We start from the raw sequence: 22507 nt of genomic DNA on the forward strand, positions 1-22507 counted from the left end.
AGGTAAATATATGTTCGCTTGATGTGAAAACTATACGAGTGCTACGAATAGAATACAGAGAAAACCCTCCTCGTCCTCCAACCGGCCGTTTCTCAGCGTCACGTCGTGCTAGCTTTTGCATTAAGGTTTGCTTATCTCTTATGAAACATGTATTTTGTCACTAAACCTTTTTCGCGTATAGATGATATCCAGGTTCCTGATAGAAGTAAGACATTGTTATGATAGAGAATGCACCACACAGTATCTGTAAATACTAGTTCTACAAAACTATGTACAGCACACATATAGGTAATCTTTATGTCACAGTCTATTGCATAATGGTGATAATCTTTAGTTTATAAATATTATAAATATACACAGAATTTTTAAGCAACATTACGTAACATCTCAGCCATCTGAAATTAGAAATAGAAAACAACAGCATCCATCCATGTCTTTCTCCACACTCCATTCTCCTCGAAAATAAACAAAGAAAGCAGCATTTCTATGATCTATTCCCTTTGGACCCATAACACTGTCATGGTTTGTACGTGAGCCGCTGTGGGGATATAGTGGCTCAGCATACAGTTATTTTGTCGCCGAGAGCGACATAACACTTAGTTCCGTATCTTGTGTTGGTTTCTGGAATGAGGGTTCAGGACACTGGTATGAGATTCATTTCATGAGTGTGTGCTTTTTGAGATTATTTGTCAGAGTTGCTTGCATGTATTGTTCCACAGTGGTGCCTAAAGCTGCTTAATAGGAGAAGATATACAGTTTCTCTTCCTCGATGGTAAAAAAAAAAAAAAAAAAAAAAGCAAAAAGAAAGAAAAAGTCGTCAGAATTCACAATGCATTTCAGTTTAAAAAAGAAAAAAAGGAAGCAAGAAGAAAATAAATAAAAAAAATAAACTTCATACATTGTATATAATTCTTTATATTTCTCAGAAAGGAAGACTCATGTTTATACTACAGCTTTTAAATTGCCATTGCCAAATATTCTAGTTGGATTTTATAGACACGGTCACATGCACGCACGCACACACTCTTACACACCCATACACACAGCGGTATATATACAGTATATATATGTATATATATATATATACACACACACACACATATACATATGTATATATATATATATATGGCGTAAAAGAAAGGAGAGATGTATCTGTATAATATACATTCTTAAGTTAAGGGAGACAATGTGTCTAAAATATAATACAAGGGATTGTATGTACAGGGTTTCTATGAGGTTATCTTAGAAGAAAATAGGAGAGAAACAAAAACGCTGAAGTTCCTCATCTTTATCTCTTTTGTTGTATCTCCATTTTTAAAAATGAATTGAAACTTTAAAAAATGAAAAGGATAAAATGGGATCATAAATTTGATGCGAAACGCATTTTGTCTTGCTCAGTCTCTGTACTGCTCAGGACAGAATCTCTCCTAGATCCGGGGGGTTCCCTGTGCTGGGTGGAGGATGATGATGATGATGATGATGCTGCCGCCGCCGCCGCCGTCGCCGCTGCTGCTGCCGCCGCGGCCGAGCGCACCGGGGGCAAAGCTCCTGACGACATCTGCCGGAATAAATTGACTCGCTGGGGCACTGTGGTGCGGATGCCGCTCTGCAGACTCATTCCCTGGATCGCTGCCGCCGTCGGCACGATGGAGGCCAGAGAGTCTCCCGAGGCTGGGTGCACTCGGGGCCCCAGAGATGTGTCGTGTGGCAATGATGGTTGGGAGGCCGATAAATGTCTGATGTCTCGACTCAAGCTGCCCGACTGCAGAGCCTGTGTGCTCTTGTGGATGTCTCCCCGCTGCGGTGAAGGGACCAGCTGCTGCTGAGCAGACGGCTGCTGCTGCTGCTGCTGCGCTGCAGAGGCTGCGGCCGCAGTCAACGCGGCGGGCAGCTGGGCGAGCTGCTGCTGTGTGGAGAGGGACGGCTGAGCGATGGGCTGCTGGATGAGCGACAGCTGGGAGGCTGTGCGCGAGCTGTACTGGAAGCTCCGGTTAGCCAGAGGGGTCTGCACGGGCGGACTACACATAGCAGCAGTGAAGGAGCAGGGTGACATGATCGCTCCTTGCTGCTGGAGTGGGAGCTGTGCGTTGATGGAGGGTGAATTCAGGCTGCCGTGGGAAAGACTGGGAACAGAATAGACCCCCTGCACCGCAGCAGCGGCAGCGGCTGGCAGCATGCGGGCAGCAGAGGCATTGGCAATAGCTGAAGCACTGTAGGTCAGGGGAACAGAGGACTGCTGGAGCTGACTGGTGCCGAAGGCACTGGGGAAGGGAGGCTGGGCAGGTGAGTTAATGATGGAGTTTCCTGACATTGGCGTTGAGTTCATCCCGGTGACTGACTGCTTGCGGTCCACCATCATCACCATCTCCCTGTCCTGACGGATAATCTGCTTCAATATCTCGTTCTCCTGCGTGTTGAAAACGCCGGCGTTCAGATCCTTCTGGAACTTCTGCAGCAGCAAGGAGTTCTTCTTCCCTGTTGGGGTGCAGTCAGGAGAGGTGAGCACATACAGCAGTGGCAAACTCTGGTTGCCCTAAACCACAGGAAGAGGGCAGGATACAGGACAGTAATAACAAAGATGCAGCTTGTATGTTTTAGTAAGAAAACACATTTGAAAGCACATTTTGCATTTTTTTGTCACCACATCTTCAATAGAGGAGCTTCATCCACTAAATGTATGAATTCACTACTAATTTAAAGTCTTTCAATCTTACAAGCTGCATCTTTTCACATCCACTAACTTTTCTCACATTAAATATAAAGTGTGAAGGACACACAATGGTAATGACTATGGGAAATATACAGTTTGAGAGGAATGAAGGACACATGAGGAGACAAAGATTACTGAAAGTGTGACGTGACAGCGTAGACTGTGAAGGTGCTGATGTTGACGATGAAACACAGAAGAATACTGATGAGTTGTACCCACACATCACGTCACTGGACAGTATTGTGTCGAAGCAAAGACAATAAGTCTAAACTAAGAATATTAAAAGCCACGTTCTATTTAAATCACAATAACAACTCTGCTAAAACACACCACAAGGACGATTAGAATAACCTTTAAAAAAATAAAAAAAGTATAAACAAAGTGACAATAAAAACAAGCAAAGAAAGCGACATAGATCTATTCCTAACACACTACCACAGTGGGTACAGATTGTGAATATAATTATACATTAATTACATTTATGGAAAACTAAACTTTACTCATCTCACCACAGAATGCCATGTTATCTTGCATGGAATTGACTGAAGATTTAGATTAGTTTTCATGACTAAAAATGTTCAAAATACAGTTTTTTTTATACTTTTGTATAAATTTGTATGCAAAATTAAATAATAATAAAGCATTTCCCTTAATACAGTCAAAAAAAAGTACTTAATTTCTGCTCTGTAAAGGCCATTTTGTGCCCACAGGCCTGGGAATCTTTCCCAGCCAGTCACAAATCACAGACCGAGATAATATAAACTTGACGGATGGCTTCTTTAAACACCGACCACTTTTGGGGCTTTGGGAGCAACACTGTGGTAAAATGGTAAAGCATGAAGGATGTCTTGAAACTGGTCTTTTGTAGAAAGAATTGCCACATTTGACAATGATACTAATACAGATTTAACATCTTTACTTTGAATGACTGTGTCCAAATGTGTTTCGAGGATGTTTTTCCTGCAATTACTGTTGACCTTGTGCATCGACAGGCTGTGAAGCGTTATTTGTCAGTAAAGAAGACAGAGTTGACTGAAGGCTTTAGCCACAGTCCGTCAATCGTTAAGCCCCGTCCTTGAGGGCAGAAGACTTCTGCACCGAGTTTACAGTTGAGCAGCATTTTCTGGACGGCTTTCTCCGCTCAAGGCTGCCAACAAGCCGTGCATTGGGCTATCAGACAAGATTGATGTTTTGTTTTGCAGCCATTGAACAGCCGCTATGGGTCGGGTTGAAGGCTAAAACTAGCACCACGTATACCGACTATGACACTACTGTTCACTTACAAGGCTGCCGTCATTGCATTTTTAAAGGCGGCGCAGTTAAACTCTGTAGATTGGAAGGACAACACATATTTATTATTCCTGCAAAAATAGATCCTGAGAAGTTCTGACTGTTTGCTGGCAGTCAGACAAAAAGGGCTTCCGTTAGGATTTCAGGGCAACAAGCATCCGTGTCTTCCCGCTGCCCTTTTCTTCTTATTTCTCTCCTCCTCTAATCTCTCTTTGACATTGTATCCTGTTCTCTTTCAGTCAAAGGTGTGCAAAAGATAAATGGACACTTATCAAACAATATAACGGACGTTTAGCGCTAAGTCAGTTATTTTAAGAAGATAATCATTTAATTTCACGTCTTCTCCAGAAAGCTGCTATTTTATACGCTACATTATAGCTCCAACAACGGAGAGAAAATTATAAGACTTTAATGCATTTCATTTTTTATCAGCCCTGAACTAAAGAACGTGACTAACTAACCAGCTGCCAGGCTGGAAACATTTCAGTGCTACTTAAACTACATCACGGTAAATGTCAGAGTCCTTCTATGGAATATATACACTCAGACTTATAGTGATACCCGTGTTTGATTTGTACCTAATAAACCTTATTTTTATAAAAAACACTGGCCTGCTCTGACCGTTCAAATATATTTGTTAGAGTGCAAATGTCTACAGACAGATCTCCTAATAAACACTTTAAACTTGTACTGTATATTATCTCATTTCCAAAATATCCTGGACAGCGTTCCCAGTGAACGCCAGAACTCACTTATGAGCATGTCTGCAAAACGCACTTTACCTGATCTACAAACTGATTTTGAAACACTATCAGAAGATTGTAAAAAAAAAAAAAAAAAAAAAAATGGTATCCTCAAAATGAAAACAAACAAACTAAAAACGTAAACAAAACATTAACATCACTCATGGGTAAATAAATGTTGCTTTTTTTTTTTACATACAAAACTTTGAAACAGAAAATGTTTCAGCTATGGGTCAAGTCACCGTTTGAGAATAACATAATTACAGTATTGTGTTAGTGATTCTTCTTTTCTGGCACAATGGAACCAGTGATATTAGATCAATATACAAACATCACCAATCAATGTGATCTCGATAAATAATAATAATGAGTAATTAACCCATATCTGACAACAAAAACATACTTGTGTAAAACTCTCAAAGCCAAATAAACAGATAAAAACAAGCAGAACACAAACATCGTAATGTCCACAAACATCATATAAATAATGAAGGCTGTATTTGTTAAAAAATAAAATACACAAATTTTGTGACGCATTCAAGGCTTTATAGAGACATTTTTCATTCTGACTCTTAAGGCAATTTGATAAATAATTTGTGATAAATTGTTCTTTTATGAGTCACTGCAGGAAATGTTTTTGCTTTTTGTTGAGGGTTATTGATAGAACTTATTTTAGAGAGGCTAAGTGTCGTAAATGTGTGTGATTTAATGGATTACATAAACGTTTGCCCTCCACATGTAGTCAACATGACATTACTGTACCTCTGTCCAAATACTTTCCTTTGTTTAGTGTCAGAAAAGTTAAAATTTTCCCCCCAAGTCATTTACACAAAAGACATAATTCATATTTCAAGCCAGACAATCAGAAACAAACGTTTTTATTATATTGGTGAAAACATGAATAGATAATGAAATGGGATATCTGCATGTAACAAAAGGTGTGTGTGGCATTGCATTAGTAAAGTGTTTACTAATCTGCAGACATGAGTTTGTTTGTGAATTTACTTTGAACAAAAGGTTCAAAGAATAAATACAAATGTCACACCAATAGAGCTGAGCATGTGGTCATAATTCAGTTAATTATTCTGTGAAGATCTCTTACAAAAATAAACATGGCATGTGACACTGAATGGGTTATCTTTTGTTTCATTGATTGTCTTAGTTGTTGACATTTTGAATGTGTCCATCAAAACATCTGCAGGACTGGTGTGGGTGACTTGACTTATGTGTCACTGAACTAAACAGATGATGCAAACCTCCAGCAAGAGGTCAAACTCTTGGAGGATGAATTTGAGACCGGATCCATTTAGCAAGCCTTTATAGGTCAATTTGTCCCTGTTCGAATATTGGAATTGGAATAAAGTGTTTACCTGATGCCTACTCGTCGGCCAGGACACTCTTGAAAACGAGATGTGCTCGTCTCAAGACGGACTCCTGGTCAAATAATTTTTAGATAGATAAAAAATAATGTCAAATGTGCAACACGTTATTGGTTTCAAAGCATGGTTACTTTTCTTTCCTTTTTAGAGCAAGACAAGCATGTAACCAAATGCAGTTCATATATAGAAACGATACAACCAGCACGGATCATGACAGAGTATCTTCCCTCGTATGAGACAAAACCCCCTTGATGGTTAGTCTGAAAGGATGGGTCAAATCTATATCACTCTGAGCAGTGTCAGTCAGAGTGGGCAGCTTTTATTTTGTAACGTTTGGTGTGAAGCTAACTCAGCTGGTCATAAAAAGGGCAAATGTAGATTTAGACTGTTGAGGCCAAAAGGCATGTTGTGAAGGGACTTCACCACAGGGCAAATTAAGATTACTTTATTTTATGCTAGCCCAAAAAATAATGCAACCTTGTCTCCTGTGAATTACGTTCAAATGCAGCTTCTTCACAATTAGTTATTAGTGTTATAATGTGAGAAGTAGGTGGACATTCGTGTAGCACATGGGGGGAAGTGTGGGCGTTGGCTTCCGGAATGGATTAAAGCACAAAGCTCGAGATGGAGGTTTGTGTCCCGTATTAAACCAAATATCTGTGTGGTCATTTGAAAAATTGAAACATGACCACATTCTTTCTCGAAACTCTACCATCTAGTCTTATTTGCGTCAGTTGTCATGAGCAGACATTGCAGGATGAACACTGATGGTGAACATTTAGCTCATTTGTTTGATGTAAATTTGCAGGTTAGTAAGATTTAACAGATGTGTTTGGTCAGACATTTTGATATAATCCAGTCATCCAGGAGCCATCATGTTCCCCCCCTAAAAAACAGATTATATATGAACGTAATTCTGAGGAGAAAAGGTTGTCTCAACAGTAACAGTGGTTGTTTTTTTTTGATAGGCTCTGAGCGGCCTTGTTCATAATCTGTTGCTCATTGCTTGTTGCTGACTTGCCTGACACTACAGTATTTCAATGTTGAGTCAACACTAGGGTTGCAAAGCAATTCAATATTGACGTGCCTGTGTCCGGCAAAATAATACACAAATACAAAGCCATGACAAAGAAAAACAACAATAACAGATAGAGAAGTAGATACAGACTGCAAGCTTTAACCACCGATATGAGACAACATTGGCACACTGCCACTATGCGAATTCAACTCTAGTTTTGTATTGAGGTGATATTGTTTTTCTCGTTAATGTAATTGGGAAACAAAGCACCAAACATTATGGCCTCTAGCGTTGGCGGCAGCCATAACAGTTTGTTTTTATTTGTTTGATCATTTATGATGATGAGCTGCTCGGGTTGTCCGCATAGCAGCGATCATATCATTTTTAAAAGTGGTCTATTTTCACAAATTCCGTTTCTTCCTGCATACGAAATAATATAGGCCATCAAATTCATTATCAAATTTTTATTTTTCCGTGTTACAAAGGAGGAAGGTGGATCGAGGCATTGTATAAAACATAAAAATGTTTTATTTTATTCACCACCAGTAACCTGTTGCCTTACGAGCTAATATTAATTTACTTAGAGAGCATCCACCTGCAATTTTAATTTCAGTTTTGTTTTTAGTTGTAACAGGTGGACATACACTAGTCAAACTTCTACACTAATGTCAGATATTCGTAGCACGCCAACATTAGGATTGCCACACGCATTACAGCCGTAATGTACAGACTCTACTGTAGCGCCTCGACTACAAAGAAAACCAAATTAAGAATCAAACACGCGCTATTCACACCGGCCTTTTTAAGGATTTGACAAATTGCCATTTTACTTTCTTATAAACAGGGGTTGGGTACCAGATCTTAAAATACGTGCAGTAGCATCTGAGATATCAACACACGATACAAATAAGCCTCAAAGTATACTCGCTAAATCCTTCTTATCACTTAAATGTGACAGTGAAAACGTGCCGTTTTATTATTGTCAACTTATTCATATATCAAAAGTAATATAGGAGAAAAATAATATTTCAAAAAATACATATTTCTAATGCAGCAAAACATAAGCGATGACAAAGACATACGTTCTACTGCTTCCGTTGTGGACAACACTTTCACATTATCCTCCACAAGTTTGATTTGTCGGTGTCTTAGTTTCAATTAAAGTATTAGAGCAGACTGAACACATTTGACGAAGGAGTTGGAAAACATAAGGGCCAATGCAACCAATTATTGCCCTGTTTGTATTCCATACATGTGCCCCTTTTTTAACTGTAAGAAATATATGTGTGTCTGAACCATTATCACTTATTCTATTTCAACTCTAATCTGTCAAGGCCAGGTTCTTCTACCAATCAGACAGTGAATATAAGGAAGCATTGTTGACGAGGAGCTGAATGAATCCCTGATGTCACCTGGCCCTGCTCTTTGTTTTTACAGGGTCTGGTTGATTTGGAGAACTCTGATATGGGGTGGGGTGCTGCTCATACCCAGGAGTGCAGATGAGTGGAAAGAGGGCCAGACACGCATGCATGTGAGGTTAGCGTCCATCCACTCGCTGACATCCAGCGGGGGGGTCAACACCAAACCAACGAGGGGGCGAAGTGACTCCCTCCCGGACAGCGACATGCACTGCCTTCCAGTTAATCCAACCACAAAACTCTACTTTGGTTCGTTGGAAGGATTAATACTGGTTACAACAAATTCTCTTTAATGTTATTTAAGACAAAGAAAGAGACGGAAGTAAAAAACAACAACAGGAAAAAAACAAGATAGCATACAAGTCATGCAGCACAAGATGGCAGACACAATGCTGTGATGAAGAAAGAAGGCAAACAAATACTGATAAAGACAAGACAACAAGGCACGATGACAGGCAAGAGATTCGACCAATCAGACAGGACAGGAATTAGATGTAGGCAGGTCTTACCGATGCGGTCCAATCGGTCGATGGCGACTGTTTCGAAAGCGCGTCGCATCATGGGGTACTCCTCCAGCACCTCATTGAAATGATCGACAGAGAGGGAGAAGAGTCGACAGTAGGTGTCTGCACGCACGCTCGCCGTTCGCCTGCCCTTGGTGAGCAGACAGATCTCTGTGTGGCGGGAACACGGAGAGACAAGGGAGGACAGAGAGTGAGAGCAGGGAAACAAAAAAAAAAAAAGAGTGCAGAGGGACAGAAAGGGAATCAGCCCAGCAATTGCAGCGCAGATTACCATACAGATGAATCTCAAGTACAAAAGGGTACAGGAGCAGAATGTGAATGTACATAAAAATGAGAAGCCCATCAGCGGTGCTGTCACCTGCATTATACTAAGATAATTCCTCATTCTGCAGAGAGCTAATGGTCCCATAACACCATACAGTAGTCAGCTTTACAAAAAATGTAAAGTCTGTGAGGCATCACTGCATCACTGCATGCAGCCGTTCTCAGACTGGACAACTCAATGATGGTATGGTGAGGTAGCATTCCGGTTCAACCCCTGTAGTTTCTCACATGCAGAGGTGTGAAGAGAGAACACGTTGCTTTGTGTCAGGTTCAGATCAATAGAGCAACACATCAAAACCCTGATGACCCTGCAGCTCCCGTCTGCACCAGATAATAACATAGCATACATCTTGTTTCTTATTTGTGTTTAACTATATTTACCTTTATACACTCAATACACCCGTCCGTAATATACACACATATGAATGATTTGATTAAAGATCTCAATTAAATAATACAAAAACTATTCCACTGATGTAGTTGTCATTATCAGTGGAGAAAGAGGTACTCAGAATTGAATTACTTAATATACAGTGAGGTCGTTTAGCCCTGTGGTAATCAACCCCATTCACAAAATGCATTGTTTTTGTGAAATATTGGATAATTTGACAAATAAATTAAACCACCTCAGAGCTCAGAGACATCTGAAACCGGAGGGGGTCCAATTAGAAACTGCTTTTCTCCGGGAGGTCACAATAAAAACAACTGGTGATTATAACTCTCAGATTTATGGAGTAAAAATTACACATTTTGCCTCTGAAATGTAGTGCAGTAGAAGTAAAAAGTAGGATGAAGTGGAAATACTAATACGTAAGGTACCTCAAAGCTGTAATTAAGTAGAGTGCTTGAGTAAATGTATAGTAGATAATAAATCAAGAGTCACATCACTTTCACTTAGTAGGACGCTTATTATTGCTTGTAGTCACTCAAGTACTAGAGAGCAATTGGACGATTGCATGAACTCATGTTAAGGGTGAATGTCATGCTGTTTGATACATTCTAAAGCAAAGGGACCGAAGAATAAAAATGACCGAAAGATATGTTTTACTTCTGATATCAGTGTTCTCTCTGTGTTGCTAAAGACGTGCAAACCAATCTGAACTTCCTCACCTAACTCGCAGTAAATACATGAATATGTGTGCTACTGTAGGTGATAGGGGGTTGGTAAAAACCTGACATTCACGGCGCCTTATCTCCTCAGTGTCTTCATGAATCATTGACACAAGGCAGAAAGTCTATCCAGCCACCCCCCCATTCCTTCAGCCTACATATTCTCTTGTCTTTATAAGCTTGTAAAACAAAAGCCGTCTTCTAAGCAGACTTCCCTTAGCTTTCGTTCAACCACCGACACCACTCAACCTCCACCCACATTCGCCCTTCTTTTCCAATCTACAGCACAACTTCCATCTCGATTAAATCGTTAAATGTTAACTTGTCGTGATGACTTGGCCGCGCCATGAGCTGTCGTGAAAATAGAGCGCAGAGCGTGTGCACAAGATGTGAGAGCAACACTCTCAAGCTGTGGGTGTAAATAAGGTGTTAGTGCTGTTATGGTGGGAAAGAAAAGCTCCCTTTAAGTGGCACCTCTGTTAACACAGGAAGATGCAAAAAAAAAAAGGAGACGGAGAGGGAGAAAGAAAAACCTTTGTCTTGTTAAATGTAATTTCACTAATGGTGGAGAAACAGAGGCAGACACAAAGGCAGGTAGCGAGGGGTTCGATTCACGATCCTGCATAGTTACATCCAGAGGTAAAAGTGTTACCTGACAATGGGATGTACGGTGATAATTAATTGGCTGGTAGGCAGCTTGTTTTTTAACGTATGGATAGAGCCCGGCTAGCCGTTTCCTGCTGCTTCTAGGCTTTATGCTAAACTAACAAGTTGCATATTCGGCGTACACACTTCAGAGTGGTATCAATCTTCCCATCGACCTTTAACAAGAAGGAGAATAAGCGTGTTCTAAAAGTTTTATTGGCGGTAAACACGTCAAATTGGACAATAATACAGTAAAAAAATAACCACAATTCTATCCTTTGTCGCCCGTGAGGATATCACACAAAAATCACACTGTTTTTTTATTTTTTTTTAGGAGAAACTATGTAAACTTTGTGTAACACCGTCTACGACAAATTCTTAATTATTCGTGCCTTGTTGTAAAATCGTCAAACATAGGAAACATTTAGGTATTTCCCAGACATTACAATATTGTGACTCAGACCACAGGCCAATGTGGTGGTGCCCTTCATTTATGTTCCGCTTATTCATCAGTGAAACGGACAACGTGCTAGCTAGCCCCGCTTTGATCCTGTTGTCAAGTAGCCACACCTCCCCCATAACTGCATTTTATAATGAAGCAGGCAACAGTGGGAGACAAAACTATTTTGCTCCTCCTCCCAGTTTTCCTCTGTTGGAGTAGCGCTTTCCAACTGTACTAATTCATTTTGTCAGACTACAATGAACTCCAGCTGTGAGTGACTGTTTGAGAACATGACAGTTGATAATCGGCTGACGGAGCGCAGGAAGAGTCTGTATTTTTAGACGGCGCTTATGTTCACTGTTTGAACACTGGTATATACATTCATCATACTGTACATCAAAATGTGCAGCTACACTCCAGACATCTCCCAAAACACAAACATCCATGTGTGCGTATTTGTATATTTAGGTGGGACTCAACTAAAGTAGTCAACTAGCCTCTCTTACGCAACTACTTTCGATGACTACTTCATCCATGTTTTAATACATTAACTTTTAGAGTAGACAAATATTTAAAAAGTCTTTTGAAGGGAAATATTCTCTCTGTCACCTGAAAGACATTTTCTGTGTGTACATGTGTATTCCAAGGTGTGTGTGTCTGTATGTTTGTGTGTGTAAGGCATGGCCCTGTTAACGCTTGACACGATGCACGTGTCAGTCACCTAGCAACAAATCATCACAGTTGACCCCAGGAGCATTTGTGGAAAGTTGCCATCACTTCATGTGTCACATACTCCAATGGCAACCCCCCCTTACCCTTACCCTTCTCCTTAAACGGATGTGAGACGGAGGAGAGAGGGAGTCCCATGTGACTGAGACATTGAAGCCCAATAGGGAGTTCCATGCCCTGTCTGTCTGTCAATGACTACATTACACTCTACTAGTCCCTTTGCCTCAGAGCGACTGCGGAGCTGTGTGCTACCAATATGTAATCCTATTCACAGAGGTCCAGGAGTGATTACTATGATACCTGTGCAGCACGCATTGACCGTTGCAGGGGGGGGGGGGGGGTGCTTTGTGACCTGCTGTCCTCATCGATGTCCTGCTCATTAGTATGCTAATAGTTTCCTGTGGCTGGGCCCCCTTTACTGATTTCTCATTCTAGCCACGGTTCGGCCTGGTTTGTAAGGGGAGCGTGAATCCTCGGAGGTAAGGGGGAAGAGTGAGGTGCCTGGTACAGCCAGCTGCTCCCAACTCTGGGCTCATCTACTAATGCCATGCGAGCGGGTGAGAATACCAGCTGGGCTGAAGGCAACAGCAGGTGGGCCGGCACGGACTGAACACGGCAAAAAGAACAGTGCGCCCTTCATTATTTGGACAGATGCAACACATATATTTTAATTAAAAGATTAAATGGGAACATGGACTGCATGTTCTCTGTATGGTTTTTTCTCTTTTCACTTAACAGATTTTAGATGCTGATGTTTCACTGAACATTCTCCTTCAGCTTCCTGCACTACTTATTGCACTTAAAGTATGAACTCTTTTGCATTCTGCTGAATCAATCTGGACTGTTATTTGTGAGTCTCTGCACACCAGAAAGGAAGCACAACACAAGTAGAGTTAATACTTTAGTGGTACAAAATAATCTTCAAAATGTCCTGTATTTCAAAATTTGGTCTTTTTCAGCATCTAAAAAGTGAGGATTTTGCTGGATTTTGGGTTACATTATATATACCTGCGTTTTTTGGACACAACTTGAGGACATGACATTGACCTATCAAGACTTCTGAAGTTGATATGGGATGTTACTTGTAAGTCCAATATTATTCTTTCTTTCAGCTGTTTTTTTGTTTTCTAGCATCTCCTTGGTGAAATACTAAATACTCCAACCGCTACCTGTGTGGTGCTGAGCAGGTAGCATACAGAGAGTTTTTTGAGCTTTTTGGCAGAAAACGGCCAAAAATGCCGGCATGAGAGCCGTGAGAGTGAACCAAAAGGATGCGGTTGGAAAACTATAAACAATAAACTGAAACTCACTGTAAAGCTGTTGAGGGGAGCTGCAGATTCAGGTGATAACTAATCACAATGAGCCATCCTCGTTCACATCGTCATTTGATACACGTTTAGTATAAGAATATTGATTGTAGCCGCTGTAAATTAATTATATGTTTGAGTCACCAGAGGGCCCAGCAGGGGATACACAAGACTGAACAGTTTTAGCTTCCTGCGTGTCACCAGGACATTATGCTCTGCAGAGCAATCATAGTTGTTAGAACAAAGATCTTTAGAATTGAACTGATGATATGCGAGCGTCTAACCATCAAAGTATAGCATTGCCCGCCACTGTTCAGCCGACTTAGAACTATCATTATTACTTTTCATCCTCTGACTGGAAGCAGTGGCCAGTTAAGCTGCTGCAGTTTCATTGTTTTAATCTGAAGTTGTTTGATAAATGCCCTCCGCTCACTGCCATTACGATCCATTTGTCAGAGCCTTATTGGCTAAAGGTTTCATCCTGACATTTCAGCTTAGGTTCTTAATCAAGATCTTCTTGTTCTGTGCCACAATGATTCTTTAGCAGAATATCTCTTGAGCTGCAGCCCCAGAGGATTAACTGTATGAACTGCACTGCAACTGCCACATATCTGACCGTATGTCCACTCTAGTCAAAACGCACCCTCTCCTCTGGCAATCCCATATATACTGTGAAGTTTTGCACTCTTAGTGGCATGACAACAATCCTGTGGTTTAAACAAGCAGGAAAAAAAGACGACTCGTTTCTTTTTTTTGATTCGCTGCCTTCCTTAGCTCACCTGTGAGACATGAATGGCATGCAGCAAGACACACCAAAGCAAAGGTATTCTTAGACTCCTCAGCCTCCTTCCATAGTGGGGATGAACTCACGAGATAAAATATGCAAGATCCTCTAAAAACGGAAACTTTACTTTGCTTTCACATTGACAAAATCCGCAGGCAGATATTGTCGTGTTTGAGTAAACAACGTGCAATGAAATTACATTTGACATTTCAAAAAATAATGATAACTGTAATGTTTCGCAGAGGGGATAAGACTCGTGCCAAGAGAAAGAGAGAGGAAGACAGAGAACAGAACGAGGGAATAGCTCATGATTTTACCCTGGCTGCTCTTGTTAGTGCCAAGTATATGCAGCAGGAACTTATGGAGGGGGAGAAGAGTTCATGCATATGTGTGTATGTGAGGGTTAGGGTGGGAGAGGAACCTCTGTGTGTCCTAAGTGAAGCCTGATCCACGCTTTGGCCTACTCCAACAACCAGATGAGTGGTTACGTAACTGCAGAAGCTGACTAACGTCCAACACTGGTTAATGAGAATCTACATCTACAATAACTTAAAACAGCATCAAACGCAAGACCTCAGGCTAGAGTCGTGTCTCAATATATTACCGTATGAACATAATGTGGGAATGCATTCGTGACTGGTTTTCTTGCATGGCAGTACCCACGTATACAATTAATGTGTGTATCCTCATGTGCCAATCTAAAAAAGAAAGGATTTCAAAAACGGATTTCCATTTGTCACGTTTTTGTTCTAACCTCCAAAGTAGGATCCGTCGGTCAGCTTCATCTCCTTGTTGAACTTGGTGATGACACTCGCAACACCATGCTGAATGAAGTACATCTTCTTCCCGACAGTGCCCTCTCGGATTATGTAGTCGTTGGGTTGAAAGACCTCAAACTTCAACTTGCTCAGCATCCCCGTCACGAAGTTGGGGTCCGCGTTGGCAAACAAAGGCATGGTGGCCACAAGCTTACGGCAATTGAAGTTGACAATTTCCTGGTGGAGAAAAAAAAAACATTAACAATTGAGATCATGCCATAATAATTTCCACCTACAACTTAAAAAAATGAGCATCAGTTGGGTCGTCTGACACACCACCACAAATCCTTAATTTCTGCTGCTTTTCTCTGCCGGCATAAATGATTTGGATGCGTATTGCTGCTTTATCCCTAATACTTCCAAAGCACTTCCCATCCCTCCTGAGAAGAAACTTTTTGGCACACGAGTCAGACCCTGATGAGTTTGCCCTCTGGTGCCGGCTGCAGGCCATCTCTCTGGTCTCATCCTGTCCCCTCAGACCCAGCAGGAGATTAGGAGCTTGTTGTCTGTTTACCCATACATCTTTGTCGCTGTGCAGACGGGAAACCGTGGCACTTGGCATCTGCGTCGGTGTGTCGTTGACCCCCCGTGAGAGAAAACTCTCCTCCAGTGACAACAGGACATTGACAGAGAGATAACCAATTTCTGGGACGCTCGCAAAGAGATGTAAGCTCAGCCTCAGATGCCGGTGTCAGCTAATGCCACGGGGCTCTGACCTCAATCATGCACCAGAACTAATGAATTAGATAGTAAGCAATTTTCATGCCCAGCCAGGAGTCTTCTTGGGGAAACAATCTTTGGCTATGCCTATTTAAAGATTTGTCATATGGCGGAGAATAAGAGATGAGTGTGAGACAGAGGAAAGGAAACAGGGTGGGGTGGGGGGGGGGTAGAGAGAACAGTGAAACAGTCTGACTGTTATGTTATAGCCCATTAATGACAAACTGCATGGATTTCACATGGTTATATTTGACATTTTTTGTGTTACTAGTCTGAAAATCTTTCACTTTTTATGGCAGAACAGTTTTTTTGCACAATTATCTGTTGGTGCATTCATGGACATCTGTGACATCAGCATTTTTATACGCACAGTAAAACTAAAATATATATTAAAAAAACATCAATGAGAAGTCTGATGTCTCAGCAGATGAATTTGAAATTTATTTTACCACTATCCATAGCTGCACACCAGGATGATTAACTGAAGGCTTTCCTTTAAGCATCATTACCTTTGACCTACACATCAAACCCAAAGCTATTTCATCCACTGAAAAAGAGTTGTCATGTGAGTCCCAGGTGGTCAGAATTCCTTGAGAAGCCTCAATCTGGCACACCTGGTTGGCAAGACTCATGAAAGACTTGTGATGAATGATGTGCCAGAATCAGTTAAAGTACACTTGGGCTGATTTCATGGCCCTCATTTGACCCAAAGCGAATTGGAGTGCTGCTAAGTGGAGCTGATTCTGATCCCAAATTGACCTATAAGTCAACACCCCCAAAATTGTGCTGGACACTCAGTGGCAATCAGCCCGACTCAGCTAGCTCAGTCTGAGTCAGTCTACCTGGAATGGGTCTGGCATGGAGCTGCATTGATGGATTCCTGGCTGCTAACTGGTTAGGGACCAGGGTACAGACGATGGATACAGAGATTGAAAAACAAACCACACTGTCCCTTTCCTTTATTACAGAAGCCAAGTAGGCCGAGCCTCGCAGAGAAGGCGCCATTAGTTGTAGCGCACTGACAAAACAAGATGTATCTACCTGACAAAGCTGTAATTTATTACTGTCTGTAAAGTGTACAGCTGCTCTTAGTCTGATATGATTCAAATAGGAGATGGCAAAAGCAAGCTCATTTAGAAAAGTGGCATTGGCACTGGCATGAAGGGCGACATTACTCATCTCGCTTTTTAGAAGGATAGTCTAAGAGCAGAAGAGGTGGGATGCATTTTGGGTAACTAAATACTAAATTATCAAGGTGGAACATGGCAGTAATTGATGATAACACAGCATGGATGCAGCATTCAGTAATCTTTCCATACTTTGTTTCACTCACTGTACTGTTCTGACACGTTCTGGGTTTTTGTTTTTATTGGAATTCTGATGATCAGACAAAGTTTTTCATTTTTACAGATTATGAATAAACAGGCCGCATACCTTTCATGAGGGGGAAAACAATCCATTGCACTGCATAGAGTTAGTAGTACAGTAGCAGCAGGAATCAAAAGATTACCCGTACAAACTTGTTTTTTATTTTCATGTCTTTCTGGGCAAAAAGACTGAGCGAATAAAGTAAATAAAGTGGACTAAAGCCAGACAACATAGAGGGAAGGTAGTGAAACTACAGGATCCTGAATCAGAAACACAACAGAAGACTAATCAAATCTTAACTTCCACCTGCAACAACATTGCAATTAGAGTCTGATCTCTCTTGAAAATTACTTTTCATACAGAAGAGAGAGCTCGCTTATTGGAAAATAATAATGTGAGTGTAGAAAATGAGCAACACAGAAAACACTTTGATGAGTTTTTTCTGAATGAGTTGAAATAATCCATAACTGAAATAGCTTGGGAACAGTTATTCACTGAAATGGCAACGTAAGCTCGTCCACGTGCCCTGTTTCGCTCTGGCGATTTGTTGTTACCTGTCTGTCCCATGGGCATAGCTTTCACTGTGCGACGCTGTCTCTATGCAGGTTTTAACTTTGCTTGCTTTGCAATCCTACAGGCGGACTAAGCCTGTAGGATTTTCTGTGTAGTAAGTCATACCTCCAAAAAAAAAAAAAAAAAGGATGCGTGCAGCAGCTCCCCAACACCACTGCATGGTGACTTAATGGGGCTACATGAAAGATGGTCACGATTCCTACGCTTGCTTTGCTTTTCAGTGCTCTCCTCTCTCATCCACCTATGCTTAATTACCCATGTAATCTACTGCTATGAGGGGGTCAGCCAGGACTTCAAAACTGTTCTCCGACTCCACGATAATCTTTAATATTCCTTCTCATTTCCTCCCTTTGTGAATAATATATAGTACACTTGATCCTCAGGCTGTGTGGCTGTGTATCTGTGCTACACTGATGAGTTGTGAATATTGTATATAAAACAAACAGCTCTGGAGCTCAGGTTGTTTGCTGAAATCGAGGCTCAGGTCATGTTTCTGTGCAGATCATTTTCATATCTCTGATGGATGCTCACTCCGGGTTCACCCAGGATACTGAGGAGAATCCGTTTTGCCGTTTTTTTTCACCTTTAACATTCGGAGATGAGATGACAAGTGTTGGTATTTCAGTTTCAGGTGCAGCACACATGAAGGTGCCAAATGAAGATTCACTCTTCATCTTGAGGGAATAAACTCATTCATGTTCCCAAACTAAAACCACCGTGTGACAGCTTACCTGTCAAGAACTTTTCTTTTCTCTTTTTCTAGATTTTAGATTTTTTTTTACCTGTTCCAAAAATAAACCTTCAAATGAACACTCTTAAAAAGATTTATAAATGTTGCTAAGTCAAAGAACCAGTGCTTCGAGTTTAGGGTCTAAAGAGAGAAGTTGTCTCACCTCTTTGAGAGGGTCGTTGAGTTCACTCAGGATGTTGTCCTCGTCAAAGATTTTGCCTTGGTAGCGATGCTCGTAGTAGTCGTGGATTTTCTGCCGCATGTCTGCTGGAAGCTTGTGGAAGGACATGTATTGCTCCACTTGCTTGTACTGGGAAGACAAAGAAAGAAAGCAGACGATCATCAGTTGCTGCATGTGTATGTGTACACCAAACATTCTAATGGCAGTGCTGCACCTTGGATAAACACACAAAGGTCTTCACCGAGTGTGTATTTGTGTCTCTGTATTGAGGACAAGCCATGCTCTCACACAGTCACAGTGCCATGTCCTGGTTCTGTGTGTGTGTGTGGGGAGGGAGAGACAGAATGAGGGAGGCAGGTGGTGAAGGAAAGTAGGAACAAGTACAGGCCCACGGCTATGTCAGACCAAGGTAGCAGTTCCGATTATCTCATCCATGCAGGAAGCCCAGTCCTATTGGGCAACCAAGCTATGATCTAATGTGAACTAGCAAGGTATACCTGATAACCTGGAGAGATTTTGAGGCTGCATGACAACAAACCAGATGGCACAGATTGCATGGCTGATAATTACTTCCATGATTTCTCTTGAATATTTTGCTGTGATTTCTTTAATTCTGAGTGCATGAGCTGTGCCGAGTACAGTATTGATTTTAGCGTCAAGGTTGACGCCAAAGGGATTCTCTCTCTCTCTCTCTCTATTCTGTTGTTATCTGTTTAAGTTCAAATGTAATGTATGGATTGTGCTATATAGGTAAACTTGCCTTGCCCATAAGCTGTTAATGTATCATCATTACAGTTTATTCATCAGAAATGTTTTACCTAACTTCCCGATCAGAGATTATTAATTTAAAATAAAATAAAAGTGCATTTGAAACAAAGTATTTTAGTTATAAACCTTTGTAATTTCCCATTTCAATTCATATGACAAGGAGACATAAGTAACTTGCCATTTTGTGTTAAAATCAATTTAGGAGGTATTTACAGCTAGTACTACTAGCATCAATGATTTAGGCAAAATTAACAGTTATTTGTTCTTCAGATTTGACTACTTTTGAAAACATAGAAATGCAACTAAAATCTAATTTAGGGTATTGTTACTGTGAATTAAATCACTGGTTAAATAGTTACTACTTGTGCTATTCATACAATTTGTACCGAGCGCAATGTGTTTCAGTTCTCTGGATTTAGAGAGTTGATGGTGATTTGAAATGAAAACATAATGCTATTAAAAACATTGATGTTGTTCTTATTACTGTGATGGAGGGAGAAGGATGGATGAAATGGAAAGGATAAAACCATTTTGTGGCATCACTATCAGAAAGCCAGATGGCTCTACTTATTTATTTTTTTCTTACTGCACATGCATGGCTGTGCAACACTGCCAGTAATGAGATGTGGGAACTGTCCTGTTTGTGGTCATTCATTTCATCCTTGTGGAAGTTTAAATTCTATCCACATTAACCTGAAGGCATGTATTGACCCAAAGAAGAGGGGAAAAGAGAGAACACGTCAGCTAATCTATTTTGATCAGTCGGTTTCCTCACACAGGCCTTTCCGCAGACAGAGCCAGGGTCGTGAAAACAATCTTCCCAGACAGTCCAAGGCCCTGACACCTGAAAATAAACACTGTCTCCCACACTGCCTCTGGGAATTACAACAGAACAGTGGGTGAGAGCCAACAGTAGCTGTGTGGTTGGGAGTCTAGTCCAGTGGCAGGCTCTAATGATGCAAACATGGCCCACAAAATGAGATTTGTCAGTGAGAGAGAAGACACTTAAGTCACAATGCCTCCTTCATTAACTCCCTTCGCTGCTGCAGAAAGATGATACTGATACTGTGAATGAGTTTACAGTCGAAGCTGGAGAGTGTTGCACCTATCTAGGCACCGAGCATGGTATAACAGCCCCGATACTTCAGGTGTGATATGTGGCCTCCAGCTTTAGGCCTTGTTGTCATAATGATGACTTAATTTGTAATTGTATTGGTTATCCCTTCTAATGGAGCAATTTAGATAAATGTTGACTACACTCCTCCTCATCCATCCTCTCTTTCTCTCTCTAAAGATAGTCAGTCCTGAGCTCACATGGGAATGAACCCTTTGGTACGAAATTAACCCACTTCTGTTCTTGCCAGTGGCACCGTCAGGCCTTCCTGTGGATTTTATACAGCCCGAGGGGCTTCAGTTGTCTGCAAAACAATACCCCATAAATAATGTCTTCATGTACTGTAAAATGTGGTAAATCCCAATTAATTATCACTTGCTTACGAAAAAAATCTGCTGCTGGTGAATGTGTTCTAAGATGAGAAACGACAATTTAGTGAGACAAGATAGAGAGGTTTCATGTGCTCAAATGGATCGTTCACAAATGGATTTGATACCTACTGTATGTGTGTCATCTGGCAGAGACAATCAAATGTCTTTGTTTCTCTCTTTGAGGGAATACCCATTTTATATTCTACAAAGCTGTTGAAAACACTAAAGTAACATGTTTTCAGAAATGTTATTGGCACAAAATAGTAGTCCAATTTTAAAATCACTAGTTTAGCTTAGCATTAAGACTGGAAACAGGTGGTAGCAGCTAGCTTCCTGACAAACAATTTGTTTTTACATTTCGGTTTTTATACAGATTATATAAACAAGTTATAACGTGTTTATCAGTGAGCTTTAAAGTTGCTGATGAGTGGATTTTGTCACCTTTAGAGAGAGCCAGGCTACCTCTTTCCCCCTGTTTCCTGTCTTTATGCTAAGCTAACCTAACATCTCCTGCTGTAGCTCCATAAAGCACGGATATGAGAGTGATGTCAATCTTTTTTTCATCTAACTCTCGGCAAGACAGTGAACAAGCAAATTTCCCCAACATCTTGAACTATTCCTTCTATAATGCAAAAATGTGCATATAGTATGTACAATATTCATACTTGCAGATTTCAATGTATTCTTTATTGGCACTCAAGTAGTTAAGGTAGATTTGCATCACACTCTAAACCCAGTATATGAATAAGGCACAGATTATATAGTACGTCTTAAAGCAGAGCTGCTGGATGACACACAGCAGTGTGCTGGCTTACAGTGATTCAGCACCAGGGCATCACAGCAGGCATGTCGTGAGACTATCCATGTTTTACACCGTCATTTCCTTTCACCCCCTCCTGCTCTCTTCCTCTATATCTTTATCTTAATCTGTTTCCTTCCATCTCTTCAAATGATGGCCTCGGTCTTGAGAGCATGAAAAAGGCTTTTGTACTTTAAGTAGAACATTTCTTCAAGAATGATTACTTGCATCTTTTGTTATCTTCCCTCCTCATAAACATCCTCTGTCCTTAGCCGACGTCTATAACCTCACACCAACGTTCATCGCTCCATGTTTCCAACCCCCCGGCTGTGACAGTTGATAGATGTAATGACTACAGGCTGAGCACCCTGAACCCATCCCTGCTGCTCCTCAGCCTGCTCCATTGATATGCACAGCCATGCAGTAAATCTGCCCTAGCTGAATCTGGCTACACACTGGGGCTCTGTTACTGCAGACATGGCATTTACAGCCTTAAAGTTGTCAGTTCGATGCCCGGGAGGGATGTCGAACGGCTAAAGAGGGATGTAGATTAAGCAGATTTGCTGTGAAGCAGATGTACATCATATACTGAGCAAGACACATGTCACTAATTCAAACAGTGGCTGCGAATGGCTGACTTAT

The 22507-nt window shown here is 41.0% G+C and overlaps 1 protein-coding gene across 1 annotated transcript in view; it reads right to left on the reverse strand.

Annotated features, from left to right (window-relative positions):
• Positions 1 to 1070: 1070 nt before the first annotated feature.
• hcn1 (hyperpolarization activated cyclic nucleotide-gated potassium channel 1) overlaps positions 1071 to 22507 on the reverse strand; it is a 59172-nt gene continuing 37735 nt past the window's right edge. Inside the window, exons 5-8 of the mRNA XM_031859851.1 lie at positions 18796 to 18942; positions 15178 to 15418; positions 9068 to 9232; positions 1071 to 2475 (exon numbers count right to left, since the gene is read on the reverse strand). Coding sequence (XP_031715711.1) covers positions 1361 to 2475; positions 9068 to 9232; positions 15178 to 15418; positions 18796 to 18942 — 1668 coding nt within the window. The 3' untranslated portion in view covers positions 1071 to 1360. The remainder of the gene's footprint in view (positions 2476 to 9067; positions 9233 to 15177; positions 15419 to 18795; positions 18943 to 22507) is intronic.

Source organism: Anarrhichthys ocellatus, unplaced genomic scaffold, assembly GCF_004355925.1.
Source record: "Anarrhichthys ocellatus isolate YVR2014 unplaced genomic scaffold, GSC_Weel_1.0 scaffold23, whole genome shotgun sequence".
In the NCBI taxonomy this organism is placed as follows: Eukaryota; Metazoa; Chordata; class Actinopteri; order Perciformes; family Anarhichadidae; genus Anarrhichthys; species Anarrhichthys ocellatus.